Source organism: Parus major, chromosome 12 (assembly GCF_001522545.3).
Source record: "Parus major isolate Abel chromosome 12, Parus_major1.1, whole genome shotgun sequence".
Taxonomy (NCBI): domain Eukaryota; kingdom Metazoa; phylum Chordata; class Aves; order Passeriformes; family Paridae; genus Parus; species Parus major.
This window is the reverse complement of record NC_031781.1, coordinates 4,773,784-4,797,806: the sequence shown is the minus strand read 5'-3', so window position 1 is coordinate 4,797,806 and position 24,023 is coordinate 4,773,784. Positions and strand designations below refer to the sequence as shown.

Genomic DNA, 24,023 nt, shown 5'->3' with positions numbered 1-24,023 from the left:
ACCATGGGACCTGCTGCAGAGCCAACAAGGAGCCAGGTATTGACGAGAGGTGAGAGGGCAGCATCCAATTCCCCCGGCACAGCCAACAAATCCCTGCTCATGGAGGACGCCAGCACAAGCCCTGTGGGAATGACCAGAGGGGCAGTGAAGGGGTTTTAGTTCAGCCACAAAGCAATGGCCATCACCACATTTCAACAGCTGGACAGGGATCCTCCTCCTAGTCCGAGAGGTTCTGGACCACCAGCCTTACCAAAATCCCTTTCCATGCCTTGGGTTGGAGTCAGGCATGGAGGAAGCAGCAGCTGCCTACTATCGGGCTGGCAGGAGCAAAGCGATGGCTGTAAACAAGAGTGAGCCTGTGACTCAGTGGGCAGGAGCCATGGTAGGAGAACACCTGGTGACACCCAGTTTTGTGTGGCAGCAGGCAGCTCAGGGTCCTGGTCCCATTACCAAACCTGAGTGCAGCACCCCTCATCCATCCACATCCACATCCATCTCTGCCTCCCCATCCTGCCCCACGGCAGCAGCAGCAGCGCCTGCTTCATCTTCCAGCCTACATAATACAATTTTCCTAGAAAGTGGGGAAATTATATCCAAGCATAACCATGACTGAGGCTATGTTCAAAAGTTTTGGTGCACTTGCGTCACAGCTGTCACCCTGTATTACACAAAGTGCCTCACAAACACACCAGACCTCGGTCCCCAGGGAGAGCCAGCCCTTTCCAAGGACGGCCCCAACGAGCCAGCAGCCAAACCTCACAAAGGAAGATAAAAAAGGTGCAGATTATGTGCTTTTTATGGAGTTGCCCTTCGGAATACGGGAAGAAGAGCTAACCAGTTAGATCACTATTTGCCAAAGCACTAGTTTTACACCCTTCCTCAGCCAATGGAGAGCACCAAGGCTTGGAGGAGCGAGATGTAAACCCGCCTCCCTACAGACAGTTAAAAAAAAAAAAAAAGTCCATCACAGCAAAGCAATCTCCAAAAATAACTCGGCAAGCAAACAGCTGCTGGTACACTACGATTCCCTCTTTCCACGCCACATCTCCCAAACCTTCCTTAACCCAGGGCTGTTCCAGCAGAAGCCGCAATTCCCATTTCCCACCGGCCGAGCTTTCTGAGATGCCGAGCACCTTCACTCGTCGGCGGAGCCGGGAGGGAAAATCCCGACCAGGGGGTCCAGGAAAACACCACCGTCCCCTTCCAGCCTTGCCCTGAACGCGCCTGGGTCCCTCGGGGGCTGCCCCGTGGGTGGGAAGCCGGGGGCGGGAGGGGGGTCCCGGGGGTCCTACCTCGGCAGCGCCGGCCCTGCGGGCAGCGGCCGCGGCGGCGGCAGCCCCACATGGCGGCGGCAGCCCCACATGGGCTCCGGGGCCTGGGCTCCGCTCCGGCGGCGGCGGGCACGGAGGGCAAGGCCCCACATGGGCTCCGGGGCCTGGGCTCCGCTCCGGCGGCGGCGGGCACGGAGCGCAGGGCCGCGGGAGCCCCGCGGAGCTGCCGCGGTGTGCGCGGCCCGCGCGGGCGGGGCGGGGCTGAGGGAGCGGGCCCGGGCAGCCCCCGCCCCGCCGGGAGCCCCGCTCCGCCCGCCCCGAGCGGCCCGGGCTGCGGGAGGGGATTGCGGGGAGCAGCTCCCACACCGCATCCTCACCGTCCGCATCCTCACCTCCCGCACCCCATCGCCCGCTCCCTGCCGGGACCGCGGCCGTCCCTTCGCCCTCTGCTCCCCAGAACTTCGTGCTTTGTTAAAACGAGACGGATTTTAAAATAAACAAATAAATGAATGAGTAAAAACCGAGTGGAGGCGAGGCGGCTGTAGCCATTTTGGAGAGCTGGGTGTGAGGAGATGGGGCAGTGGCCGGAGGAATTGGGGGGTCCGGCCAGCAGCAGCGGAGCCGGAGGAGCTCACCCCGCCGACAGCCTCAGCAGGGCCAGGAGAGGAGCCAGGGCTCGGATCCACCTCCCAGGGAAGGGCACCGGTGCCAGGTGAAGCCAGACTGGGCACTTGCAGCCTCTACGGGGCACAGCCTCCCTGCTTTGCCCTGCAGCTTTTCGCTGCCCCTCACAACACGAGCTCGAGCTTACTGACCAAACTCCTCCTGGGGTGGTACTGAAGTGTGTTTGTTATCTTGTTCAGGTTGGGGCAGGTTATTTTCGTGGTTGCCTTTCCTCAGGGCTTTGTAATTTTGTCCGGCTGTCCCCCTGAGGCAGCCATGAAGTAAATGGGTGTGGGTAGGAGCTTCAGAGCTGTTATCACAGTGTGTCCTGCACTGGGGTGAGGAGCTGGAGAGGCAGTGCTCAGGAGAGAGTTATCTGTCCTTCTGTGCCTTTGGCCTGCAGAGATAGGCAAACACAAGTTTGGGGAGGGGGAAACACCATTGCAGATGAGAGAGGGGCTAAACAGAAAATTAAGATTAAGGAAGCATCAGTCTAAAATCACTTACTAGTGAAAAATCAGAATAATTCTCCTGTTAAGATGAAAATGGTCAACATAAAGCAACAGCATTAAGGTTTTTTAGTATTTCAGTTTTGTGTAAAATTCACATGCAAATTTTCTTTATCTTGTTAGGATGTCTTTTCATCTACCTACACACCTCCATCCTGCTTCCCAAGTTGTCTCCAAGTGATATCAACTCTAAGTTTACTGTCTGGGCCGCTGGTTTCAGACCCACACTGGCACCATAAGCTTTGTAACTATGTTGGCTCTGCCTGGGCATCACCTGATGCTTTCATACTTCAGTTAATAAATACTTCTGAATTGCTTATAGAAATTAAACCACATGAAAGAAAGGGTGGCTTGTTGGTGTGGATTTTTTAGACAGGGGGTATTGCTTATCTCCAGGTGATGGTGCCTCCTGCAATGAGGAAACTCAGCGGCTGAGGTCACTAGGATGCTTGGAATCCCTTCCTTCAAGTGTGTGTGTGTGTGTGGTGACTCAGAGCAAGGGCTGAATTACTTTGGTCTGAGAGACCAGGCCCCTACTGCTTCTCCAATTCTAGGCTGTAAAAGCCCCTCTGGAAATCTGATTTTCTAGGAACTGAGGGCAAACACGAGAGAAAAGCATTCCACTGTTGATGCTGTGCTGAGGAATGCTTTCTTTTCTTTTCTTTCAGGGAAACTGTCCAAGTAAGATCCAGCTCCTTGTGCAGCCCCTAGAGCTGAGTGGCTTCTCAAAGTGCCATAGCGCAAGTGTTGGGCTCTGTGGAGGTAGAAGTCACCTGTGTCCACCTTCTGGACAATACTTAATCCTTATTAACTCTTTATGATTTAATCTGAAGTATTAATGATTAGTTTGCTTTATCTTCTTAAGGAGCTCAAGTGACTTTACATAACTGTGGCCTTTTCTACATTAGCAAGCTTTGTTGTCCACTGCTAAGAGCGTGAAGGAGGGGGATGATGTGGTGAGTGCTCAGAGCCACCATGTCCCTGTGCTGTTCTGGAGCAGAGCATTTGTCACTGGCACAGATGGCATAGCTCAAAACTTGATTTAGTTAACTCTGGTTTTGGTCACTGACTGCTTCCAGCTTGAGGCAAAGGCCACTGGAGTTGTTTGAGAGTTTCTCTGAAGGAAATATCGTACAATTCTGAGCCCTGGGAGTGGAGAGAGGCCCTTGGTTTCATCTGCTCTCCCCTTGAAATATCTTCTCGTCACAGTGTCTGGGCTTAGTAAAATCTTATCCTTATGTTTTATTTAAAAAAGAAAAAAAGAAAAGAGGTTTTTTTGCAGCTGGTGTGAAGCAGCAGGTAGTGAGGCACAGCCAGAAATGGAGCTCAGGGGGCTGGGCACTGCAGCAGCTCACCCTGCTGTCCTTGGCCTTAAAAACAACAACAACAACAACAACAACAAAAATCCAACAAAACCACCCATCTGCAAGGATTCCTTACTGACATTGGTGAAAAGGTTCAGAGTGACCCCCTGTCCCACTGGCCAGCGAGGTGTGGCTCAGTGTCAGCCAGGAAAGCTCCACTCCTTTGGCAGAACAAAAGGCCTCGAGCAGCAGCGGTGAAGGCAGCCTGTAACCCTGCACGGGCTGCTGGGCAGAGCCTCAGTCAGCAAACTGACTTCTCTTTTTGTGGTTTCTCTTCTGTTTAACCGTGTTTATCCTCCTCCACAGCGCACTTTTCAAGGTGGGAAGGCACACCTTGGTTTTGTGTGCCCCACCATGAAAGCTGCACTGCAGGATCCTGACTGTGCAGAGGAATTCAGTGTTCTTAACAGCAAAACACATTAAATCACTGTTAAACCAGTGCAAGTATTAACAGGAAAACTTCCTAGAAATCTTGGGTATTGCTCAAGATCTGTGTAGCCAACCACTAATGAGGTTGTTGAGATTTTGTCCAAATTGGTGACGTGTAGTTAATTTAGCAAGTGGAACAGATTCGTGAGGGAAAAAAATAAATCTGATAATTTATTTGCATTTAGGAGAACTCAAAAGGAGAGAAGAGTGTTCAAGGTAAATACAGTTTCTGCCTGGGATGTTTGATCCTAGCTTGTGCTTGGACAAACTGAGCAAGCAGGGTCATACATTTGGAAAACATTTGACTTAGTCCTGTGCCTTCCTCAAAAACAGTTAAATTGGAAAAATTGCTGCACTTACTTACAGGCCTTGGAAAATATTTTTCCCTACATGTGGCTTTGTGGTTTCAAAGAACTGAAGAGAAGGCCACAAAAATACATTTTTCCTTCAGCTGCTTGGCAAGGAAAAGCATCTGATCAGGTTTATCAGAGCAACGTGGCTGGGGCAGGCCTGGATGTCCTGGGGACACCAATCCTATTGACTTTGTTTTTCACAGGTCACATTCTTCCTGCTCTAGTGTGAGCCAATAATTTCTACCTTTGGATGACAATAATTTAAAGATGAGTAAATCAATTGGATTTTTGTTCATTGGGAGGTTTAAGATGTTGGGTGCTTTGTTAAATTCCTTGGAAATTTGCCAGGTGCAGGATTGCACTACATTCAGTTCAGCCAGATAACACAATTCTTTCTTAAAGATATATTTGCAATCTTTACCCAAATTGTAAGTGTGCAGGAGAAGAATAAAAGGCAGAAACCAATAGGTGAACCAGCAAGCAAAAGTTAAAACAATTATTCATGTAGTCACCTTGTAGTCACTGTTCATGTTGAACTTTTTTTTTCCCCTTTCTCTGAGCTATTTCTTTTGTCTAGACTATAAAATCTTAAAAAAAGCAGATGTATCCTTGTCCTGAAGCATAGGAATATGTTAAGGTACCCCAGGACTGGAGACTTCAGGTATTTGGGAGGCTTTATCTTTTTGGGTGGGAATTGTCATCTCCAGCCTGCTCAGAGCGTAAGAGCTTGCCTGGCCTTTCTCAGGCTCTTTGGAAGAGGGAACTCTTGTTATGTGCATTGCTGGAGTGCTTGCTGTGCTATTTTTATGCTGCTCAGTTTTTGTATGTGCAGCTGTAGTCAAGTGTTGCTTCTTGATCCCAGACAACTGAGATTTTCCATAACCTTTGACTAAGGAAAAATGTATCTTTAATCACAGCTCCCCTTCACAACAGGCAGCATGTAAGAAGATTATATAAATATTACATTAAGCACATTTTTTGGCAAATTGCTTGCATTGGTGTTGCATTTTTTTCCCACTAGTGTGTGGGTGATAGAAGAAATAAATTATGAGCTTGAACCATAATGGAAATGAGTACTCTGGTCTGTGTCACTTCTAATTTGGGGATTCCTCATCAATTAACTGCCTTGTTAAAATAACTGACATCGATTTATCTACCAAGAACCCAGATCTGGGCCTTTTAAAGATAAGTCCCCTTACTCTTGGTTATTGGTAGGTATTTTGTGATAAACCTGCATAGGTAGAAATATTTTTTTCTTGCTTAAGAAACAAAGATAAGGCTTTTTATTTTTATTTTATTTTATTTTTTTCCCTCTGGCAGAAAAATAGCATTCATACTATGCCTTTTAGTCACAACTGAAGTGGAAAAGGTTTCATGACCAATATCCTGAAGATTAACTCCAAGTAGATTTTGGTGACAATTCTTCTTGGGCTCACCTGGTTTCAGACAATGATGACAGATTTTCAGGTTATTTCATTCAATTTGAGTGTAATTACTGGTTGAACAAATTCTGTGAGTGGATGAACAAGTGTTAATCCATGAAATAAAAAGCAACATAGGAGTTTGCCTGCATGAATAAATGCAGCATGGATTGATTACAGAGAATCTGTTTCATACAGTTAATTTTGGTAGGGAGCAGAGGTGCAGAGAGAAAAGGGGACCTTTGGAGGGCTCTTCTGTTCTAGGCCAGTGACTATGAAGAGTCACTTGTGATCCAGGAGCTGGTTCATGCAGTCAGGGAGAGCAGACCCACATTCAAGGGTCACCACCTCCACTATTTTAGAAAAGGGAAGTAAAATTAAACACAGACCACCCTCTTTCCCAGCTGCCTTGAAGACAGGGAAGCAAACACCTCCCTGTGTGTTTATTCTGCTGATGCTTTGCACAGCACACACTCCCCAGGCCACGCTGGGTGCTTGTGTTCAGACATCCACAGTGGTTCTGCATCAGGCACGGTGCTGGAGTGGGAGATTCAGACCTCAGCACCGCTGCCCTTGCTGTGCTGGATGCTGCCACTTACCCATGTCCTCTTACTCTCCTTACACATTTGTTGCCATAGTGAGAAAATCCAAGCCTCAAATACTGAATTCCCTGTTATCTCAGCTGGTGTCTGCCCTGTGCAGGTATCAGTTGGTGTGGATTAAAACAAATAAGATAATAAAGAATATATGCTTTGCACTGTGGGCAGGTTCTGCCTCCAAATTTTGGTGGTTTTTTTTTTTTTTTTTACCTGCTTCAATTTTAACTTGGTTTGTTTTTGCTGAAACTAACCTTGAACTCTGCCCAACTGCAGGGGATTACAACTGTTTATGTCTTAATTGGGGCATAGGACCAGTAACCTGTCAAATCAAATTTTTCCTCCTGAGAAGTTACAGTCAAATGCAGGACAGTTGCCACAAAATGTTTTGCTCTATTATTTGTTGTTTGCTTGAAGTCTGCACCAGCAGATTAGAGCAGAATTTGGAGCACTGCATGGTTTTGTGCTTAACAAGTTACTGGAGGAAAATGAGTTTACAAGGTGTTTTATACAGTGGCTTCACTGGAAGCACTCCCAAGGCCTCACTCTGACCCTCCTCAGGCTGTTGATAACACTCCTGCCGATTTACTAATGCCAGCACAGGACACTGATTAGTCTGTTTTAAAACCCCAGGGTGGAAAATAACTGGAGGGAAGTTGCTGCCAAATCAGAGCAGCGGAGATGCTGCAAATAGGACAAGTGTTCTGCCTCTGACAGTCCCACCAGCAGTGAAAAACACAATCCACACTTTTCTCGAGCAGAAAACGTGGAAGCCCTTGCACCCCACACACCAGCCCTGCCTGAGGCTGGCCTGGAACACTCTCAACAAAGGAGCTGCTGCTGCTGCTGCTGCGCCCACATTCTTGTGGTGAAAGTCCTGCTCTGCTGCCCAGCCCCAGTAATGGCAGATTAAAAAAGTCATGGAACAAAGCGGGACAAGTTCTCCAGCGCAGAGGCATTTTTGTTTGTATAACATAAAGCAAAGTCTGCTGTTTGTGCTGCGTGTTTAAACACTCACTGAGAGCCCACAAATGGCGCTTTGGGGCTTACTTGTTTTTTTTTTTTCAAGTAACTTCTGAAATTGCAACCTGATGAATCAGAGGAATGAAGGCTGATATTCCTGCTAGTTCTCGGAAAGAAGGGATGTCAGGTCCAGGGCAGTAGCAGAATCTGTGGCTCCTGAACACGACGTTAGATCTTTCTTAAATATGGTTTATTTTTTATAAATCTTTTCACATCTTTTCTAGAAATGCCTGAGCAAGGGAAAAGGTTTGGAATGGGTGATTTTCAAACACAAACCAGAGATACAGAGGTACAAAGGCATCATAAGAAAGAGCCACTTTAATTTTAGGTAACTGGTAGCTTGAAAATTTTGTGTTCAAGTCAGTGCTGCTCTGAATGACACCGAGGGGGGGTTGGGATACAGAGTCTTGCATTCAAGCTCTGGAAATTATTTCTGTAGGAGTTGATGTTTCACTTTTGAAACAATAATCAGAAGTGAGCTTTGACACTGGACATGGAAAAGAAGTGGCAAGTTTCAGTCAAAAGCATTAACAGGAAAGCAATGAAGCCTTGTGCACACCCTCAGTGCTGTTGGCATATGGGGGGTGTGCTTTATTCAAAGCCAATGAAACCTCTGCTGCTCTGGGTAGCATCTCAAGCTGCTCACAGGCTCAGGTGTCATTGCAGGCAGTTTCTGTGCTGCTGCCTCATCCTCCTTCTCCTCCTTCTGGTCTCATGTTTCACGGAGGTACCTCTGAGTCCTCTTAGCTGCTCCTGCTGGGTGAGCTGCTCACCTGGAAGCTTTGGGCACAGCACAGCAGTGTGTGCTTGGGCGTTAGGGGGGCTAAACAGTGACCCAAACCTGCCCTGGGCTGGCAGAGCACCAGAGCACTCCTCTCTCCCTTTAAGCTGCAATGTGTTTGCACACCCACAAAGCAACCTGAGCTCTGAGTGACCAGCCCTCTGTGCCTCAAGCCTCCAATGTAATGTGAATGGAATAAAAGGCATTTTAAAGACTCAAGTGCCATCTCTTTAATTTCAAATCATGCAGTTGCCCTGATCCGCTTTTGGGAAGGATTTATTTCTTCCAAGAGAGGTTTGTACTTGTGTACCAGGAGAAGCTCAGCATCCAGCTGCAAGAGCAACATGTACAGGTTTTCAGACCTGGAACAAACAACTCAGCAGATGTTCAGTCCTTCCACGTAGTCTGCTGGCACCACATGCAGTCTCTTTCTAGGCTCCATTCCTCAGTCTGGAGCGAGACAAGCTAAATTATATGACATCCATTGTCGTGGGTGTCTTTAGATGCAGAGTAAGAGGCAAGGACGGGAGAATAGCTAAAACAGGTAGGATGAATAAAGCAAATCTTCTTACACATTCAAAGCTATTATTTGAAAGTGGCAAACTACATTAATGCCTAAGTTTGCATTATTTCACTAACAAGAAAATGAGCTGTTTCAAGAAATAAGGGAAGCCTGCCACTTCCCAGCCTTACTTTTCATTAAGAAAAGCCACAAAACCACACCTGGAAACAGGGTTTCTGCAGGGCTTCCAACTGAACCAGAGCCTCTGCAACTCCTGAGGAAATGTCTCTTTCCTGATGCCCACCTCAGTGCTTAGTTTGGTTAATGAATTGAGATAATACTGTCCAGGAGAACCTCAGACCAGACCCCAGTTAGGCACCAGGAGCTGAACACTTGAAGCATATTAAATTACCTGAACTTACGAGCACACAGCTCTGATCCCTTCTAGGCATAAGCAGGACTTGAAATTCATGGTAATTTTCTTTGTGTGAATAGCAAGGTGAACTTTGCTTTCAATTTCAGCATTATATACAGGGCAAATATCAGATTCCCTGTAGCTTAGCAGGAGCATGTTTGAGTGTTCATTTAAGCAAAATCACATTTCACATACAAAAAATACTAAGATAATATTGTTTTCAACATTTACAGACAACATTTACCAATCTATCTCTATAAGAATTAGATAAAACTATTAATTCTGGGCCAAAATCCAATTATGACTAATTTTTTCAGGGGCCCCCAGCTTGTCAAAGAGCTTGGTAATAACAGAGTGTATGTTTCTGAAAGCTGTGACTGGGGAATCCAAAGGCCTAATTATGTTTCCAGTGGTATAATCTCAGACCCTCCTTAATGTAATAATAAGAAGTGAACATAAGAAATGTAGTAGTTCTGCAGTGGCTTACACAAACCAGCTTAAAAATTAAGGGTGCAGCTTTCTAAGTCCCCAGTACAAACACAGTGCCATGCAGTGCAGTCCCAGCAATGAGAGATTACCTGAATTAGAGCCTGAAATCAGAGAACTGAGCATGTGATTCCCCCACATACAGATGAAGATACCAACATCTTTATCTTAGCTGGGCCAGGGTTTCATGCCTTCTCCCAGCTGCTTTGAAAACGGTTAAGACTGTGGTCTGTGATACAAAAATCAGTGCTTTTGCATATTATTTGTGGATTTAACTGCTTTGCATATGGTTATCCAGGGGAAAATCAAAGTGGGGGCATTGGTTTCAGTAAACTCCTCTGTGCACAGTGAGGTGTTGGAGTTCACACTCCCTCAACTACAGCCACACAATCACATCTTTTCACCCCCTTTGCCTCCACTCTTTGGCTGTTCCCCATCATTCTTCCATTTCTCATCCTCTTCCCCTATCACCCCCTCTTCCTATGTCTTTTACCATATTTTTTTTTTTCCTTGTGGTTTCTCTGGGGCATTATATCCCAAGCCCCATCCCAAAGGACAGCTCTTGGAAGCATCAAAAGGCAGCAGTGGTGTTGCAGGAGGACCCTCCCACCCCAAAAGTGCTGCAGCAGAAGACAAGGAGACGCTGGTGCTTTCTGGTTTTATTAAGAGCCTCACAATCAGGTTCTCAGTCCCATGGCACGGGTGCTGAGACAGTGTCACCCTGTCTGCCCAGTGTGTCCCCAGAGTGGGAGGACTGCATGGGGGCTCACTTGGCAAAACCCTGGGTGTCACAGCGGGGTCCCTGCCACTTGTCATAGCACTGGCAGCTGAACTCCCTGGCCAGTTTGGAAATATCCTCCCCAGGCTCCAGGCTCTGAGCCAGCAGCCAGGGCTTGCCAGCACGCAGGTCGATGGTGAAGCGGGAGGGGTCGAGGTGGAGCCAGCCCTGCTGGTTGTCCTGGCGCACGCAGCGGCCATGGCCGGAGCACAGGGTCTGGCTGCACAGATCAGCACTGGCCGTCACATTGACGATGTAGTGACCCAGGGGCCCCTCCACGTACTCCTTCAGCCTCTGGCACACCTCCTGCAATGGCATTCGGTGTCACAGCCCTGCACAGCTGAGGAACTCAGGGGTCCCTGCTGACAGGGACCTGGTGCTCCCGTCTACACTCACCTTGGAGGTGCTGTAGTCCAGGCTGCCCCAGAGGATGATGCCAGCAGCACCCTGAGCTGCACTCTCCCCGATGGTGTTCATCAGGTCCTCCTGCACCCATGGGGAGAGGAGAAGTCAGCAGTGGCCAAAGCCCCCACACAGCAGAGATAAAGAGTCTGGGTGCCAACCCATCAGCCCAAGTGGTGCCCACTATCCCCACATCCCCATCACCTGGGAAAGGAAGTCCAGAGTATACTCGAAGGCGATCTGGGAGTAGGGCAGGACGGGGATGCCACTGTCAAGGATTCCACGCTGGACAGCGAAAGCCTCGGCCACGCGGTGCCGCACGTAGGTGAGCACCTTGTTGGTGCCATTGAGGGAGAAGGGCAGGTAGATGCTGGGGTAGAGTGCCCGGCTGCTCCTCCAGAGCCAGGACAGATTCCTGTTCCTCTGCTGCTCCACATCTGGGCACGTCCCATTGTAGGGCAGGCTATCAAAGTGATTGTTGTAGCAGTCAGGGAAACCATAGAAGCCCCAGTAGGCACTGGGACGGAGGCTCCTGCCCAGCCACAGGGTCTTGTTCATGAAATCGCAGGCAGTCTTCTCAAACTGCTGCTTGGCCATCTCCTCCACTTCCTTGGGAGGCCACTGTGGGTGCTGCTGCTGCACCAGCTCCTCTGACTTCTGCTGGTAGATCTCCATGGAGTCCCAGTTGCGGATCCACAGTGGGCGCCACTTCTCCCAGTCGATGACAGCCAGCGCACCACAGTCAGGGCTGGGCAGGGTCACCTTGATGTCCTGGGTGGCCTGGCGGATGTGAGTCTCCAGGCTGGCATTTTGGGGGAGACCCCCATTCACTGGCACCCCCCCAGGTGTGTAGTAGGGTAAAAGACCCAACTTGTCGCTGTAGAAGAGGGTGATGTCCTGCCCAGTGAAGGACTGCTGGTCATTGGCCAGCACATCAAAGACCTCCAGGTTGAGGGTGACATTGTACTTCTCAGCACAGCGCTGGGTGGGGATGTTCCAGATGGTGACAAAGGGGCGGTTCACGAGGACAGGACCTGGTCCCCCAGCGTGGGTCAGGGCAGGCAGGAGTAGCAGGAGGACCCAGCAGGACCATGCTGATGCCATGGTGCTGGTGCGCTCAGGGTGAATCCTGGAGCTGACTGCGGAGAGCTGAGACCTGGGCAGACCTTGACGCTTTTATCCTCAAGTCAGGACCGGCAATAATCCACACCTCCGTTCCCAAGCGGTGCCGGTCACCCAGGGTCACCTCTTCCACCTCCTCAAAGTCCCCGAATTTATCAGCAGCTGGAGCCCAGCAGAGCGGCCCCAGAGTGCGACAGCAGCGTCAGCCCCGCGTTACGAGCGGCGGGCTCGGCTGGTGAGGAATGCGCAGAGTCAACACCCCATGACTGGCCGGTGATGAGTGGGCTGGAAAGACAAACAGACACGGACGGGGCGGGGGGAGGAAGGTCACGGTGATGGACTCGGGCTGCGCCGGGCGGGCGCCGGGCGGGAAGTGGAGAGCGACGGCCATTCCCTGGCGAGAGGAGGGCACTGCTGGCAGGGAGCTCACGGCACCGGGCACGACACGGCACGACACGGCCCGCGGTGGCACCGCGGCCACAAGAGGGCACGGCCCAGGGCCGCTCACGCGTGGAGGCACAGGCAGGCAGGGCCTGGGGACACCCACAGCAGGGGACAGCAGCCGCAGAGAGCGCGGCACGGCGACTCTCACAGCAGCCGAGGGGCGGGGGAGGGAGGTGCTCCACAGGCACGGACAGCCCTCAGGACAAGACAGAGGCCGGAGAGGCTGCAGGGGCAGAGCAGGGCAGTGCAGGGGACAGGAGCCACGCGAGGGTACCGCTGGGGGACACTCGTGGCACGGGACAGCGGAGCTCAGGGACGTGAATGGCCCAGGAGCGCCCCCGGCCCTGCGGGGCTGAACCTACCCCCGGCGGCGGCGCACGGCACGGTGTCCCCACACAGCGATGCCGGTCCCGGGGGTCCAGCCCCGCATCCCGGACAGCGGCGGGGCCCGGGGCAGGGCCAGGCGGGGAACCCCACTGGGGCGGGGCTAGGGCGGGGCTCACGCAGCCTCCACATGGGTGGCCCGGCCGTGGCTGCCCACGCGGCTCCGGCTCTGCTCCCGTCCCTCCAGCCCCTTTCCCCGAGCTCCGCGGGGCAGCTCCCAACACCGCAGAGTTTTCCTGCATACCCACACGCCGCTTCTCCCCGCCCCGTGCCGGAGGTTGTGTCCGCGAGTTGAGCGATCCGTGCCTGCCCCGTGCCAAATCAGCCCACAGCTCTCAGTCTGACCAGCTTTATTCGAGGTAAAGCACTTCAGTGTGGGGCAGCACACGGGGGATCAGCACCACGCAGCACCCGCTCCCCGCCCCCGTGTCCCTCTTGCCCCCATCCCTCTCCTTACAACAGGAGAGGGGTCCCCCTCCTCCCCCCATCCCCATGAAGGGCACCTGCACTGCAGCAGGGTGGGTAGAGATGGGGCGACCACACAGCTCTCCCCCCACACCACCACAGTGAGGGACAGCCCTCCATAATCAGCTGCCTCCCAGGCAGGGTAGGGACTTCTTAAATAGGCTGCTCCTACACTGCCACAGAAAGGGGCAGCTCAGTCCTGGGGCAGGTAGCACCAGACTGCAAGCAGCAACAGCACCCCAAGTCCCAGCGGTGCCAAAGGGCCAGGGGCATCGCTGCGGGGGCCAGCACGTGTCTGGCAGCCACTGCCCTGCCAGCCCTGGTAGCAGTGGCAGTGAAAGTGGGTCCGTAGGAAGAGGATGTCGGCAGAGGAGAGCTGGCCCTCTGCCCAGAAGAGGGGGCGCTCGGGGTGGTCAGCATCCCGACGCCGCAGCTGGAAGTTGGTAGAGTTGAGGTGGAGGAAGACATCAGCATGGCTGTCCTGGCGCAGGCAGCGACCCCGGCCCTGGCACAGCGTCGTGCTGCAGAGCTCTGCTGCTGTCGTGACATTCACAACGTAGCGTCCCAAGTCCCCTTCCAGGTAGTTTTTCATTAACTGGCACAATTCCTAAGGAAAAGGAAGCACCAGGGTGTGACCCAGGGAGAAGTACTTCAGATGGAGAGGGCAGCTCAGCCGCTGATCCTCCCCTGGAGGCAGGTGATTCCCTCCACCCATCTACCTCCCACACTGACACTGACCCCAGACTTACCCGATTTTTGGTGTCAACTGCATCACCCCACAAAATGGCCCCAGCTGCACCCAGTGCCGCGCTCTCTCCGATGGTGGAGATCAGGTCCAGCTGTGGGGACAGGGTCTGGTTAGTGCCCACAGACCCCATGCAGCACCCACTGCCCCCGCACAGCGTGCTCCAAAGTGTCCACTGCAGGATCAGGGCAGCAAGACCTAATCCCTGCTTCAAGGAAAAGGGACTATCCCAAAAACTTGGGGACAATGCTGCCCTCCTCCTCAGGGGCTAAGCCAGCACAACACAGGGGCTGTGGGCACCCACACCCCAGGGTTCCAGCTGCCAGGACCTGAGTCCTGCAGTACTTCCCACGCACTTCCCTGGTGACAGTCACCATTGGTGCCAGTCCCACTGCCAGACATCCCACCCATGAGGGAAACGGTTTGTGGCACCCCATCATCCAGCCCAGCTGGGGGCCCTAGGAAAGGAAACACTTCTCCTGCTCCCCAGGGCCAGCCCTATGCCCCATGCCAAATGGTGCCACTTCCCATCACACGGAAACAGTCAAACCACAGGGTGCCAGTAACCCCATGAGTGCAGACACCAGCCTCCAGAGCCACCCTGCTTCACGGGAGCAAGGTGCGATACCCAGGCAGAGGAACCACCTCAGCTGACCCCAAAGCCCAGATGCCCAGGGCTTGGATTGATGATGTCCCAGTGGTACAGCCCTACCTGGCTGAGCACATTCAGCCTGCGGATGTAGGTGGGCCGGGTGTAGACGAAGACAGGTAGGGAGTAGTCATCGTGGTGCTTCTGAGAGATGCGCATGGCCTCCATCACCCGCGCCCGCACAAACTTGCGGCTGTTGGGAGTGGAGTCCAGGAGCGGGTCGAGGTAGATGGAGGGGTAAAGGGCCGTGCTCTCTTTCCAGAGCCACTTCAGCTGGTCATTGCGAGACTTCTCCACATCTGGGCACTGCCCGGTGTAGCTCTCCTTGTTCTTGCTGTAGTCGTGGTTGTAGCAGTCAGGGAAGAGGTAGAAGCCCCAGAGCTGTTTGGGTCGGAAGCTCTTGGCCTTGCGCAGGGTTCTCACCATGAACTCCTGGGCAGCCGACTCAAACTCAAACGCTGCCTGCTTGTTCACTTTCTCAGGGGGCCAGGTGGGCTGACGCCGTAACACCAGTTCCTGTGACGCGTCCCGGTAGATATCCTTGGGCTTCCAGTTACGAGCCCAGACAGGTCGCCACTCCTCCCAGTCAATGACGGCCAACCCTTCTTTGGTGGATGAGCGGATGTACTTGTCGATGCCCTCCTGGAGGCGGGCGAGGTGCTCGGACAGGCTGCTGTTTTGGGGGACACCACCATTGATGGCCACACCATCACGGTTGTAGTAGGGGTAAAGCCCCAGGCGTTCCTTGTAGAAGATGGTGAGGTTCTGCCCCACGAAGCCCTCGTTGGGGGAGGCATACAAGTCGAAGATGCTGAAGTCGAAGGACACCTGGAAGCGAGGCTTGCAGTCCTGGGTGGGCACATTCCAGGCCACCAGGAAGGGCCGGCGGGTGAGATGGGGGGCGGCCGACGGCTTCTCGGGGGGCTGCCGGGCCAAGGCCAGCAGGGCCAGCCAGGGCACAGCCACCGCCGCCGCGCAGCCCCCGCGCATCCTGCCCGACGGGACCTGGGGGCGGCGGGAGAGTCGAGTCAGAAAGAGTGGCCGGCAGGAGGGGGTGCAGGCAGGGGCCGACCTGCCCGCACCCCCCAAGGCAGACCCTGATCCAAGTCCCCTCCCGGGGCAGAGAGCTCCCGAGGGGTGCGGGCAGAGCCCCGGGTGGGGGCAGGTTCTCGGGAATCCCGGTCCCAAGCGGCTCCGCCCGCTCGTGCTCCCCCGAGTGCCGGCGCGGCGCCGTCTTTGTTCGAGCCGGGCAGACAAAGCGCCGGGGCGCGGCCCCCGGCGGCCCCGCTCCGCTCCCGCTCCCCGCGCGGCTCTCACCGCGCCTCAAGCCATCCCCCGCCGCGGGCTCCTCCAGCACCGCCGCCTCCCCCCCGCCGCCGCTTTTAAACCTTCCGGCACGCACCACCCGCGGGGGTGCCGGCCCCGCCCCCGCGCCCCGCCCGCGCCGCGCCGGGCCGATGGCACCGACCATCGCGGGGCACCGGGCTCTGAACAGGCGGCGGAGCCCCGCCGCACACACTCACCTCCGTGGGACCGCGGTACCGGGCACCGGGCACCGGCCCCCGGGGAGTCATCCCCCTGTCCCGATTGGTACGGCCCGGGAGGACCCGCCCCCCCACGCGGCGGAAGGGGGCGGGGCGGGGCCACGGTTGGGGCCGGCAGGGGGCGCCACGGTCGGCGGGGGAAGCGCGGGGTTGAGGCGGCCGAGAGGAGCGGGGGTCCCCAAACCGCGGTGACCGCGGGACGGGGCTGTCCCCAGGGGGATGGTGGTATCCCCAGGGTTCTAGTCACAGGACGTTGTCTCCAGGTGGTGGCCTCAGGGCGGTGGTGTCCCCAGGATTATCATTACTCCAAAATGGGGACTCTGGAATGGTGGTGACCCCAGGATGGTATTCCAGGATCATGTTGTCTCTAAAAGGTTGGTGACCCTACAGTGGTAGTAACTCCAGAATGCCGGTGTCCTCAAGGTGGTGGTGACCCCAGAAGATCAGTGTCCCTGCACCAGCAGTGTCCCCAGGACAGTGGTGACCCCAGGGCGGTGCTGTGCCGGACAGGACATCCTGTGCAGGGCTAGGGCAATCGGTGCTGCTGACTCAGCCATGGCCCCGTGGGTTTCCTGCCTGGAGAGGACAAGGGGGGCCATGGGTGTAACAGCGCTGGGGGGGGTTTCCTTCCCAGAGCACTGTTGAGGCTCCAGTGGGTCCCCTCTGGCAGGGCTCAGGGACCAGCCATGTGGCAGTCCCCATTGCTGCTTGTTCCCCGCCTGCTCTGGCCAGGGCTGGCCCCATTAGGCTGAGGGCCATCGGGGTGCCCCTGCACAGGAACCGTGAGGGTGTGTCGGGGCTGACAGGGGAAGGAAGCAGGATTGAATCTACGGAAGTGCTCCCCAGCCACCCACCAGCTCCCTAAGGACCAGGCGGGAGCACCAAGCCCAGCATTGTTCAGTGTCAGCTCCTGGTGCCACCAGTGCCAAGCCGTGGCCACAGGCAACCTGCAGCTGGCTCCAGTTAGTGGCATCACTTGGGTGCCAGCTTGGTGGTGAAGCTCCCACTGAGAGGGTGACAACCCGGCTAGGGACGGGCACTGCATCCAGGCCAGCCACTCCAAATCTGGGCTGCACCCCACAGCTCAGCCTGGCCTAAAGGCAATGCCAGGCACAGCTGGGAGAGGGGCTGGGAGGGTCAGCTGCTGGCCGGGCGTTGGCTGCCAAAACCCTTGGGAGAGATTGTGGGGAGCCAAGAAGTCCCAGCGCTGCAGGCGCTGCCCTTCCCCTCTGGGCAGTAAACAGGCTCCCTTCGCCAGCAGCTAAAATTTTCCATCCTCCTTGTGCGAAGGTATCCAGCCCCACCGGCAGTGGGGTGGCCAGAGGGGTCACAGATTTCCACTGTTGGGAGGGCTGGAAGTCCTCAGTGTGACGCAGATTCTCACTGCTGTCCCCTCAATGGGAGAATCGCCTGAATCGGTTTCCCTCCTTCCTTTCCACAGGGAAGACTTGCTTTTGGGAAGGGGCAGCTGTGCAGATCCAGCCTCCCCTTGCCCTGTTGAGCATGAGATCATTCCAAGTCATTCCCAGAGTGTAGAGGGGTACAGGATGGCAACAGTGGGCAGTGGCCGGGGCGAGCTGAGCAGGCCAGCTGCTCCAGGCAGGCAGCAGGAGGATGGGAATCCCTTATGGATGGCAGATAAAGATAACGGGTCATGAGTCACAGCCACTCGTGCCAGACAGGTCAGGGCAAGCTGTGAGAGGAGGTCAGCTTGGGCATGGAGTAGCCATGAAGCCAGGAGAGGATGTCAGCACCTGCCTTCACCCTGGGCTGGGGGCTCTGGGCATGGCCCTGCCCCACGGGCAGCAGGAGGGGACCGCGGTGGCCCTGGCAGACACAGAGATGGTCACAGAGCCAGAGAGCCACAGCCATCGCCTTGTGTAACCTCGCCAGGCTGTACCACCCTGCACAGCCACACAGTCCCCTTCTACACCACCAGGATCCATCCATCCCTCCTGGGTCTGAGGTCCCTCTGGATGAATGGGCCAGAGCCTCATCCTCCCAAGGCTGGAGGGCTGGCAGGACACCCTGCACCACTCACTCTCATGACAGCTTTCATCAGCAGATCATTTCCAAGCCGGCTTGCTCGGAGGAAATGATGAAAAGTGACGGTGGCTGCAGGAAAACACTTGCAGGGCTGTCGGGGACAGGACGTGGGGAACAAAGTGAGATCACACTTGCCCCACGGACAGCCGCCAATGCTCGAGGGACGGGCGGCATCCCAGCACAGGGTCACGCCGGCTCCAGAACGTCAGGCCCCCGTGATTAATGAGGCACTGATTTGGCAGGGAAGGCGAGGAAGGCGAGGACAGGCGGAGCCTCCCCCCCGCAGGGCTCGGGCGGAGCCATGGGAAGAGTCAGCCTGAGGCTGGGCTGCCAGCGAACCCCGGCTCCTCTGACCTCCGTCCCCACACGGGAGGGGAGACAGGCCTGAGCTCCAGCCTTCGGGAATGAACACGGAAATTACATACGTTTCACATTACTTATATACTTTAGTTATATATTTAAAAGATGTCACAGCAGCTACAAGTAGAGAGTCACAGCCTGACAAAGCCACCAACTCCTGCCAGTCCCGTGTGCCAACTGGAGAACCTGGAAATGGCTGTGACTCAGGGGTCCTTCACCATCAGCTTGGCCACATGTGCAAACATACCCCCTTCCCAAAAAACCAGGGGGCTCGAAATGCCAGCAGCAAAATCCACCTCCCCTCAAGTACAGCTGCCTTCCCCAGTAAGACAGCTCTGGGACTTGTGAGCTCTACAAATAATTTTATTGAAATTTAACAAAAGTGGACAGATGCACTGGGAGGAAGGACCGTAAGTAGTGTACATTTCCCAAACCCATGGGTCCTACCCACACCCTAGAGGAGCAAGGAGCCTAGTGTCCGTGAGTACGATTCTGCTACACATCCACACGGGAAAGCACAATGTTGCACAGAAATTGTAAAAAACAAAAAAAAAAAAAAATCAAAAGGAAAACTTTTTTTTTTTTTTGCTTGCTCCAACACCACAGTGGACACAGATACTATTTACAGTGACCTTCACATTTTTAAGATCCCTCCAGGTGCTCCCAAGGCCCTGCTGTTGCAGGATTGCTGGGGTCCTGGGGGCTGGCTGCTGTGGGGACCAGCCTGGGAAGAAGCGGGGCAGGAGACACAGCTTGTTGGCAGCCTGCAGAGGTTCGCTGCCACTCTGGTGACACTGAGGGGATAGAAGGGTGGGAGAAGGCATGGGTTTTGGGGGAACATGTTTAATACGGTGGGGGAAGGATGGGCAGCCTGTCAGAAAGGACAAAAGCATCCTTGCTAAACTGGTCACAGTCTCTGCCCCCTCCCCCGGGTTTGGGCTGTGCCCTGCCAGCAGATTTTTGGCTGGTAGCCAGGTGAGGGGCTCCCCACTGGGGCAGGCAAACAGCACCAACCCCCTCCCCACTCCTCCTCCTCCTCTTTCCTCCATGCCCAAGGCAGGGTTGGTGCAGCTTCCCTTGCCCTCAAGCAGACCTGGGGCAAGGCAGCACAGACAGTGTGGCCACGGTTTTCTCTCCTCTTCCTGGGACAGCAGCTCCTGCTCTCCTGTGGAGCCCAAGGGGTGGCCTTCCCAGGGAGCTCCAGCCAGGGAGAAACTCAAGAGCAGGTGGTGCAAATAAGAAACACTTCAGTGAGGGATTGTTTTAAGACGAGACTCTTTCAAGCAAGCAGAACAAAAGATGACGAAAGAAGTGCCCAGCATCACAGTGTAGACGAGCCCTGCCCTGCCACTTCCACGCCTGGTGGCAGCCAGCACATCCATTTCACCCTGTGTGCTCGCTCCTGTCGATGGGAACCGCGGGTGGAGGGACGTGAAGGGAAGAGGTGGTGACAGGAAGACAGCAACAGCCACGTCGCTGTTATCTCCCCGAAGCCGGGAATGTGGCCCCGCGCCCGGGCGGCTCTCGGCGGACGCGGGGATGGATACATCCAACTTAGACACCGACAGGGCTGGCAGCCAAGTGCCAGCAGCTTAAATTAAAAATCGAGGTAGCAAACATCTGAAGTGCTTAGAAAGTAAATAAGTTCTGGAAGGAAAGAGGAGGAAAGCCGAGCTGGCTGCTGTGGGGAGTAGGCTCTGACCCACTTTAAAGCTGTGCCTGCTGCCGGTCCTCCTCTGCCTGCCCAGTCCGGGCACAGCCGAGTGGGGAGGCAGCAGCTCCTCATGCTGCCAAGGGGCATTTGGGGTCAGGCCTTTCCCCCAGCAGCTGGACACACGCAGGGGTGAGAGGTTCTTCAGTGCCGCCAAGACCTTGACCTTCTCAGGTGGGAGGAAAGAGGAGAAAAGAGCAGGACCTTCCGAGGTGGGGCAGAAAGCCTCCCATTAAAGTGCATCGCATTTCTCCTCCTGCCACCAGCTGGGATGCGGGAGGAACCACAGTTCACATCGCCAGGGAGATTTCCAAGCCGGGGCAGGTATGCTGATTGATTGTTTTGGGGGCACAGGGAAGGAAGAGAGGATTCCTTTCCTGCTTGGCTCAGTCGAGGCCCAGCCTACAGGGAGGTATCTGTTCAAACAGCAGCGGGGGTGAGGAAGCTGCCCGGCAGCCCAGCCCCACAGCAGGCGAGGGATGGCGCTCAGCAGGAGCCAGCGTGACAATGGAGGAGGAAAGTCTGCTGCAGAGCTGGGACCTTGCTGCCACCAGCAGTGGCCAGGGACTGCAGAGATCTCCAGCAGGCAGCAGCAAAGCCAACCTCCCCAGTGCTGGCGTAAGTGGGGAAATGCAGTTTTCCAAGAAGTGGGGGAAGAGACCGAGGCGTAAGAGAAAGGCATCTGATCTCCATCCCCTTTGCAAGAGGAGAGCAGCAGCCAGCCAGATGTGCTTTGAGACCCCTCAGCCTGCCCTATTTATCCTCCAGAAACAAACCCACACAGGGGAGCGTCACATCATACCGGTGTCAAAGGGACATGCTGCAACACTGGCCATCTAACCTGCGGGCCCCAGGGACTTCGGGGTGCAGGGCAGGGCATTACCGTGCCCTGGCTCTCCCTGGGCCGCATACCTGAGAAGCAGGGGATTCTCTCTGGTGAGAAGTGCAGGCTTGCTCTCCCTTTCACAGCTCAATCACAGCAGCTTGTTTGCAGTTCCAGTTACCCATCAAACGTCGGCTAGAGGCTACAAAAGGTATTTTAGTCTTCTGACTCAAGCGAGGATGTTTTTAAGCAGTCGTTGCACAGAGTCACCCATCTCCTGCGAGGGCCTGCTCCATCCTGCCTCACATCCAGGTGAGGGGAGAGCCACCGTCCCGCCACATTCCTGGAGTCCTCCTCGGTGGGAACACGATGCAGCCTGGCCCGGCAAGGCTGGGGGCGGTGGGGCAGCGCCTCCCACCCGCAGGCAGCAATGTCTGGGACTCACACCTCGCAGATAATCACTGGGAAATCCACGTGAATGCGAGGATGCTCTAGTTTCACTATGCCCTAAAAGAAGAGTCAGAGTGGTGAGCAGAAGGGACGGCCAATCAACATCCCCGAGCCCTGCCAGTCGCCCAGTGACAGAGAACACTGTGCCCTCGAGGAACCAGAGGGCCCAGGGTCCATGAATCGCCTGTGACACCAGGTACGCCTGAGCAGCAGCACACAAAGCACCAGCACTTTGCCCTTCACACTCGTCCCTGGAGAGCCGAGGGCGGCACGGCTGGCTGCCACACATGGCAGGGCGAGAAAGGAGGGAGCTGCTCTGCCAGGCACTGCCTGTGCAGCAGCTGGTGCGTGACTGGCAGATATTGGCTGTCTGGGCTTTTCATCCGGCACCTTTCATTCACGGGATTTAGAAGAATGAAAAGAGCTCTCTGAGAGAACGCAGCCGGGGCAGCTGGCGCACAAGAAAAGCGGCTTTCTGTGCAGAGGGGAGGCTGCTGAATGCACGCTCCCTCCACACCAGCCACAGGAACCGTTCCCATGCCCCATCCAAGCCTTCTCCTGTTTTAGCACCGGGAGGAGCCGCTGGCAGCTGGGGGGCTGGGGCAGAGGGGGGAGCGGGGGCTGGGCCTGCACCCACAGAACCAGAGTGAAGCCTGTGCTAGAAAAGGACTGTTCAGTGCTGGTACCTGCTCTCTCCAGCTCAGCTAAGCTTTCCAACTGGGTGAGTTTCAACCCACGTGAACGAAGAATCATTTCCACAGGCCAAGCCTGCCTCTGCTAGAATGCCAGCCCAGGAAGCAGCACCAATTCCTCCTGTCCGTAACTGCCTTCTCAGCACTCAGAGGGGTCCCATCCTGCTGAGAGGCTGCCCACTCCTCAGAGCACACTGACAGCTCACCCTAGGTGCTCACTACAGCCATGCCTTTCTGCTTAATTAGGGTAGACTCTTATAAGGGCTTTCTCCAGCCCTGGTTTGATCTGCCCTTTCCTCCATTTATTTCCCATAAAGATTCCCTACATGCAGGCTCTCCTGCCCCTGCACCATGATCCTCACTTCACATCCCAGCCCCTGCCCAGCTTCACACCACTTGCTTATTTAAAGAGGAGACTTTTCCACTGAAGAGCAAAGCACAGAGCTGTCAACATTGTTGAGCAGCTGGAGGGGATGTGCGAACTCATGTCAGCAGCTGACAGGCTCTGGCTGCTGCTCCCCAACACAGGACCTGTCCCTCCACAGTGACATAACACTGGCTGAGGCAGCACAGCCCCCTACACCTCGTGAAAGGTGCTTGGTAAGGAGACACCATGGCCATGTAGGGCTGCCTGGCACTCTGTGCCCCACAACGTACACCTGGCTGTGCTACCTTTCCCTGCCTCTCAGTTCTGAAAGGCTCAGGCACTACTTCTCTCCAAAAAGGGCAGCTGGAGGGTACCACCAGCTCTCCCTTTCCTGTCACAGCCTCAGGTGACAGGGGTGTAAGCCAGGACACACAGGAATCATGGCTCTGAGGCAGCAGCTGGGGGGAGGAGAGAGCCTCCACCTTTCCAGCAAGAAAATGCCCTGAGGGAAATGACTCCTGTAAAGTCCGGACTTCAAGTGTCAACGTGGCGCTTTGCGCTCACTTTCCCCCACCCTTCTCCGCACATTACCTGAGGTATCAGGTTCTTGTGGATCCTCTTCAGCTTGGCGCGCTTCCTCCCGTTCTTGGTGACGATTGTCTCCTCGTAGAACTCGTGAGCAAGATCCCCGTCCTCATCGTAATACATGGAGCTGCCGAGAGGAGAGGGGAGGCGTTGGCACGAGAGCCTGCCGGCCCTGCCGGCCCCCTGGGCCCCGAGCCGGGCCGGGTGCTGGGGCAGGCCGGTCCTCGCTCCCCTGGGGAGCTGCAGCGACCACCCGCTGCCGGCTCGGCTCCCGACCCCCGCGCCGTGCCTGTGCCGTGGCCGGCCCAGCAGCAGAGCCCCCCCCAGCCCATGACAGCCGCCCCCCGCGCCCGCGTCTCACCCGCGGCGTGTGAACACGAACGGGGTGGCGGCGCGCGCGGCCCGCGCCCGGGCCAGGGCCTGCTGCCCGCCGGGGCCCTCGGGGCCGCCGCCGCCCGCCGCCGGGGTGGCGAAGGGCCACAGCCCCCGCGACTTGGAGCCGCTGGCGCCCATGGCGGGGGCGGCGGCGGCGGGAGCGGGGCCGGGAGGGGGGAAAGGGACGGGGGCGGCCCGGAGCCGCCCGGCGACACCGACCGAGCGCCGCCTGCGCCGCCGCCCGCGCCACTTCCGGCGCCCGCGTCAC

General features: G+C 55.4%; 4 protein-coding genes across 6 annotated transcripts in view; all 4 read right to left on the bottom strand.

Annotated features, from left to right (window-relative positions):
- LOC107210275 (6-phosphofructo-2-kinase/fructose-2,6-bisphosphatase 4) overlaps positions 1-2,286 on the bottom strand; it is a 58,001-nt gene extending 55,715 nt beyond the window's left edge. The window contains exon 1 of one of the 2 annotated variants that reach the window (XM_019008095.2): positions 2,087-2,286. The gene's annotated coding sequence lies outside the window, so the exon portion shown is untranslated. Of the gene's footprint in view, positions 1-1,292; positions 1,341-2,086 lie in introns of those variants that run through there. The other variant, XM_019008094.2, reaches the window with a different exon arrangement.
- An 8,166-nt stretch (positions 2,287-10,452) lies between these two features.
- Positions 10,453-13,013, bottom strand: HYAL1 (hyaluronidase 1). Its single transcript, XM_015641286.3, has 4 exons — positions 12,922-13,013; positions 11,198-12,400; positions 10,988-11,077; positions 10,453-10,897 (listed from the first exon to the last, which is right to left on the bottom strand). The coding sequence occupies exons 2-4, from the start codon at positions 12,095-12,097 to the stop codon at positions 10,580-10,582; spliced, it is 1,308 nt and encodes a 435-aa protein (XP_015496772.1). The 5' UTR covers positions 12,098-12,400; positions 12,922-13,013; the 3' UTR covers positions 10,453-10,579.
- Positions 13,014-13,278: 265 nt separating this feature from the next.
- HYAL2 (hyaluronidase 2) lies at positions 13,279-16,157 on the bottom strand. Of its 2 annotated transcripts, XM_015641285.3 has the most exons (4): positions 16,120-16,157; positions 14,866-15,807; positions 14,158-14,247; positions 13,602-14,015 (listed from the first exon to the last, which is right to left on the bottom strand). In XM_015641285.3, the coding sequence occupies exons 2-4, from the start codon at positions 15,790-15,792 to the stop codon at positions 13,602-13,604; spliced, it is 1,431 nt and encodes a 476-aa protein (XP_015496771.1). In that variant the 5' UTR covers positions 15,793-15,807; positions 16,120-16,157. The 2 variants fall into 2 exon arrangements, with proteins under 2 accessions (XP_033373400.1, XP_015496771.1); XM_033517509.1 differs by lacking the exon at positions 16,120-16,157 and having other exon boundaries at positions 13,279-14,015; positions 14,866-15,792.
- Positions 16,158-19,094: 2,937 nt separating this feature from the next.
- On the bottom strand, positions 19,095-23,949 carry TUSC2 (tumor suppressor 2, mitochondrial calcium regulator). Its single transcript, XM_015641287.2, has 3 exons — positions 23,742-23,949; positions 23,387-23,507; positions 19,095-21,793 (listed from the first exon to the last, which is right to left on the bottom strand). Exons 1-3 carry the CDS (start codon positions 23,891-23,893, stop codon positions 21,728-21,730), a joined length of 339 nt encoding a protein of 112 aa, XP_015496773.1. The 5' UTR covers positions 23,894-23,949; the 3' UTR covers positions 19,095-21,727.
- Positions 23,950-24,023: the final 74 nt, after the last annotated feature.